This window comes from Juglans regia, chromosome 14, assembly GCF_001411555.2.
Source record: "Juglans regia cultivar Chandler chromosome 14, Walnut 2.0, whole genome shotgun sequence".
Taxonomy (NCBI): domain Eukaryota; kingdom Viridiplantae; phylum Streptophyta; class Magnoliopsida; order Fagales; family Juglandaceae; genus Juglans; species Juglans regia.
Genome location: NC_049914.1, coordinates 17223822 through 17229697, shown reverse-complemented (window position 1 = coordinate 17229697; position 5876 = coordinate 17223822). Strand labels below are relative to the sequence as shown.

General features: G+C 33.1%; 1 protein-coding gene across 1 annotated transcript; it reads left to right on the top strand.

Moving 5' to 3' along the window:
* Positions 1–934: 934 nt before the first annotated feature.
* LOC108989714 (probable xyloglucan endotransglucosylase/hydrolase protein 32) lies at positions 935–2824 on the top strand. Its single transcript, XM_018963435.2, has 4 exons — positions 935–1245; positions 1353–1453; positions 1559–1776; positions 2199–2824. Exons 1-4 carry the CDS (start codon positions 1023–1025, stop codon positions 2557–2559), a joined length of 903 nt encoding a protein of 300 aa, XP_018818980.1. The 5' UTR covers positions 935–1022; the 3' UTR covers positions 2560–2824.
* Positions 2825–5876: the final 3052 nt, after the last annotated feature.

Here is a 5876-nt window from a genome sequence, read left to right as displayed (position 1 = left end):
CAGTTGCAAGCAACATCGATCCGGTTATAGGAGCCAGGTTCCAAGAATGATCAGAGTGGAAGTCTTGAGATCAATTCATGATTCTAAAACTTCATCTTATTTAATTAAATATCTCGCGTGTTAAATTCACTTATTAAAAAAGTATGATCGATACAAGAAAGAAATATTAGAATATAAATTAAATAATTAAATCTATACCATTTTTCCATTGACATCTAATTAGGAATTTATAAAACTTAATTTTCAGCTTTTCTAATTTAATTAACCATGCTATAGTATCATGATAAATATTTTCTCAGTTACTCCTTTATTTTGTGCTTTCTGAAGAAAGTTGCTCCTTCAATTTCAAATCACATCACCTCAACATTTTTCACTTTAATCCCATTTGCCGCCCTTTATTTGACTACATCACCCATAATTTTATAGTGCTTTTTTGCGTACTCCTTCATGCACAAGTCGACGTGATTGGCTGCATTATTTTTTTTTAAATATAAAATAACTGTTGAGTTCCGTCACATCAGTAGAGTGCGCAAGTAATACACGTAAATAATTTTACGTAGCAAAATTGAATTTTATAAGGCCTATTACTGCACAGATTTAGAGCTATCATGGCCATCTCTGTCAGCTTTAATCAAGTTAGTGCCATGAAGAAAACACCCACTAATCTCTTCTTCAGACACCTTCATCGTTGCTTTCCCAATGAGAAACAATAACTGACAAGTTTAATCCATCTAAAAAAAGATGTTCTCTCTCACAGTACGAAATGAAAAGAGAAGAAGCAAAAGCCACATACACAAGTTGGAAAATTTTGTATTTCTTTCTATCAAAGATTGTATAGATTTTTGTCCCCTTTAATAACTCCCTCATCAACTAATTTATCACCTTACCTTCATTGTGGGGCCTCCAATCTGCCTATTTATACAACCTGCAAAGCCATCCTCTGCCAAAATACACCATCTACTTCTTTCAATTATCTGTCCCACCCTGCATTTAAGCAGAGTGCTAAGACTCTGTTTCATACAATGCAATCTCATTCCTCCTTCCTCTTCATGGCTCCTCTTTTGTACCTTATTCTTTGTTTCATGTCTAGTTCAAGCAGTGCTCAGGGTCCACCTTCACCTGGCTACTCACCAAGTTCAAATATCGATTCCATCAACTTTGATCAGGGCTTTAGAAACCTCTGGGGTCCTCAGCATCAGAGAGCAGACCAGGGCTCAATAACACTCTGGCTTGATAGATACTCAGGTCTGTCTTATGATCAGTCTCACTTCATGTTTATTCTGTTCTATTATTTGTTTCGGTACTGATTGAGACAATTTATAACCTCACTTTCTGCAATTTTGAAAATATAGGAAGTGGGTTCAAGTCTTTGCATGCATATCGATCTGGGTATTTTGGTGCTGACATCAAGCTCCAATCTGGCTATACTGCTGGGGTCATCACATCATTCTATGTGAGGATAACCCTACATAATTCTAATTCCTCAGACTATTTATTCATAAAAATTAACTCGTTTTCTTATTTGTCTATTCTTCAAATGGGGGAATGATATATATAGCTTTCAAACAACGAAGACCACCCGGGGAACCATGATGAAATCGATATTGAGTTTCTGGGAACTACGCCCGATAAGCCATATACTCTGCAGACGAATGTATATGTCAGAGGCAGTGGGGACGGAAATATTGTTGGAAGAGAGATCAAGTTTCATCTCTGGTTTGATCCCACACAAGATTATCACAGATATGCTATACTGTGGAATCCTTCAGAGATAATGTAATTTTTCTCTCTTTGGGTCACACGTTTTACATACTAAAAAGTCTTAACATTCTGAAAGACTTGGTGGGTTTTTTCCAAACTTAGAAACTATTAATTCATACATAAATAATTAAATAAATTATTGTTTTTCCTAACATTTTCCTCTGTTTTTAGACATGCGTGTCTTTCATGACTTTATCCTTTGGCACCAAATGGAATTTACTATTCACGTATTAATTAAATCCTCCTGAGAGACAGTTTTGGGTTTACTTATACTTCAAAGCCAACAACGTCTGAAACTATGCATAAAAAAATCTTGACAAAAGAAATCTACTCCTTTGTCGTGCATGCATATTGGTTAAGATATATAAATTAATCTTGCTTGTTAGTTTCTGTTTTCTGCTTTCGCAAGTCTGTCTGATTGTCTGGTAAATATGCAGATTCCTAGTGGATGATGTGCCAATAAGGAGGTATCCAAGAAAAAGTGATGCCACATTTCCATCAAGGCCAATGTATTTGTACGGGTCGGTTTGGGATGCATCATCTTGGGCGACTGAGGATGGAAAATACAAAGCTGATTATCAATACCAACCCTTCATCGGTAGGTACACAAATTTCAAAATAGGCGGCTGCACAGCCGAAGGGGCCGCATCATGCCGCCCGGCCTCCGCCTCTCCGTCTAGCTCCGGCGGCCTGAGCCAACAGCAGTACTCGGCCTTGGAATGGGTGCAGAGGAATTACTTGGTTTACAACTATTGTCAGGATGCAAAGAGAGACCACACCCTCACACCCGAGTGTTAAAAAGGATATATGTCTAAGTTGTCCGAATTGAGTGTGGTTTGTTTGAGTTGTACGTGAAGAAACAGTTAGTTTTCTTGTGAAGAGTTTGTTTTGGGGGTGGGGGGGTCTTGAGATGGGTCCCTCTTGCGAAAAATAGAAGCAAGAGCAGTTGGGCGTCCAAGCCCCCCCGTAGACTTTCAAGGTTTTTCTGTTTATGTTCTGCTATTGATGTTACTGAATTGTAGCGTCGAATAAAACGAATAAAGAGTGCTTTAATGAACCCAAACATGGAAGAAAAACAACCGGTTATGTTTGTCTGACATGTGACTGAGGGTGAGAGTGAGAGAGAGAGTGTCTCAATTGTTTGAATAAAAGTCTCAAGATATTATAAAAATAAACTAATAGAATGATGTAATTTGACGTGATATATTAAATTTATTTTATAATAAAAAAATATTTTATAATTTGACTTATCATATTATAATGTCAATTTAAAATTAGGTGGTTCTACAACCACGGCTCCCAGCTCTCAATGGGCCTACTGTTAGTTATAGTAGTTTTTTTTTTTCTTTTCTTTACATGCATTTTTTAATATTTTTTAAAAAAAAAATAATATTATTAAAAAATATTTTTTTAATCGTTAAATAAATAAAAAAAAATCCCATCGAGAGTCACCGGCGGTCGCTCCAATAGGAAGAGTAAGTTTTCTGAATAGATGAAGCATTTTTTTTTATTTGAATATGGTCGGCTTTACAGCAATATCGAAACAACAAAGCAAGGGATAGCTCACCTGTGAATCTTGATTGTCTTATCTATGGTGGACCTTCTTCCCTTCACATGTGACTCAAGACTGGATGAAAGAGTACTACTGATCTTTGCACATGTGAGGCCTTTGGGAGTTTCATTGGATTCTCATCTTACGTATCCATCCGCCAATAGATTTAATGGTTCTCTTCATAAAGCCAATTTACAAGCATCCTGTTTAATTCCTCTCCTTATGCTGCACCAAACATGGTAGTATTTATGTAAAAGTGAATCATACTTTTAAAAGCATAAAATAAAAATGATTTTTTATTAATTAGTTTACAAAAGATTTATATGAGACTTATCTATTTAGAACTTATATATATCGAGCATTACTCAAATACAAAAGCATAGCATTGTTATTCTTTATTTTGAATTTTACCAATTTTTATCACATTGAGTGATGTGGCATATTTTAAATAATTTTATCAATCAATAATAGAAATAAAAATTACAAAGCTACTTAAAATATAACATATCAACTGGCATGATTAAGAGCACAAAATTTAATATAAAAAAGTAGTATTCCACGAGAACCAATAATCAAATGTTGTTTGGACCGGAGACCTGTTTTAGAGTTTTAACTTTAATGTATTGTTCAAAAAGAAATATTTGGTGTAAACACAATTTTTACTCATGAAAGTTCATACATTTTTGTGATTTAATAAAATCTATTAAGTTGTAGAACTCTTTCATCATAAAATATATCTAAATTATTATATTAAATCATGTCTTGTAAATTTTTTTATATAAAATTTATATGTAGACTTAACATGTCTCTTATCTCAAACAGATTAAAATGAATACTTTTTCAAATCTATTATGTCTTTCTAATGAGCATAGATTTTTTTTTTTTTTTTTTTCTAACTAGTAAGTTTTGATGTTTGAAATTTAACCAACCGATTTATTTCTATTATTTCTATTATGTCTCCTTTACCACTCATGCTATATTTTAAATTTTTTATTTTTTTATCATTTTTTTAAGTATTTTTTTAACATCCTTAATTATTAAGAAAAATTAAAAAAAATATAATTTTATTACTAGTCACTTTCTTAATTATTATGTAAAATAAAAAATAAAAAAAAAATCAAATATAAAAGAAAGAGTAAATTAATAGTAAATAAAAAGTAATCTTATCATTTTTCAAATAAGAAATGGCCAACACGTAAGTGGATTATTATTATCATTATTATTATTATTATTATTAAATATCTTGAGATTCACGCTATTCTTTAACAGTTGACTTCAGGTTCATCCTCGTGGCATTCTCGGACTACCTTATCACACAACAAGCGTATCTCCCTTGCAATGGTATAAATATATTCGCGGCTCTCTCTCTATTTTTTTTTTTTTTTTTTTTGAGAATAAGAATCACATTTCATTCATAATAGTGAACATACAAATATGACTTAAAAAATCAATTACAAATGTTAATAACTCCCCAGCACACTTTCGTGACTGATATGGTCTAGTTCAGACGACAGATCTCTAAAGACCTAACTCTAAAGGGATTCGTCGTGTACATATCTGTCCTCGACAGAGTAACAATAACCAGGTGACAAAACCCATACCCCGACCACGCAGAGTAGGGTGCACCAACCCCATACACTGCCTAAACAGAGAGGGGAAGCTCTGTCTCTATTTAGTGATAGGAAAATGTCAGTATGCCGCCTATATTTATCTTCTTATTTTTATCGTTTATATATTTTAATTAATGATTAAAAAATATTTTTTAATATATTGATATACTTTTCATTTTTGAAAATATTAAAATAAATAAATAAAGTCAAATTTATACTAGGTGACACACTAAGCGATCATTGCTAGACAACAACCTAGCACCACTCTTTAGAGATAACCTCTTATTTTCTTCTATTTCGCCTCCCCTCTAGCTAAACCCAATGCAAGTCTTTCTATTTTGACTTGCTTTTCCGCCATGACCTAATGAGAATCGATAAGAGGCACGTGAAATTGACGCAAGGGGGTATGGATGGCTATATTTCTAGAAGCAAACTCTGAGCAAATCTGACACGTATGGATACTACTTATGCCATGGAATGAAAGACAATTTTCCGAATCTGCTTTATTTACAAATAATGAACTTATAAGTAATGCAACTATGAATCTCATAGAGAGTTTCATCCTAGTTCAGAATGAACGTTGGCGGTACTCCAAACATAATTTTTTTTTATAAAAATAAACCTACAACCTGACTTAACTTAATAGGCTTTATAATAAAAATAGTTTTACAATCTAATGTACCACATCAAATCAAATCAACTTATGAATTTATTTCTATAGAATTTTTTTGTAGTTAAAACATTTTTCAAATGGTAAAAAGTTCCTCTCTTTTGATATTTTTTTCATTCTCTAGTCTCTTCTCCTCCCTCCAACTCTCTAGAAGGGGATATTGGGAGAGTTCTTTCTTCTTACCTCTCTCTGCCATCATCCATCCACCCTCTTCCACATCTCTTAGAGGATGTTTAGAAAATGAAATAAGAGGAGAAATTTATTAACTGTAGTAAAATTTGTA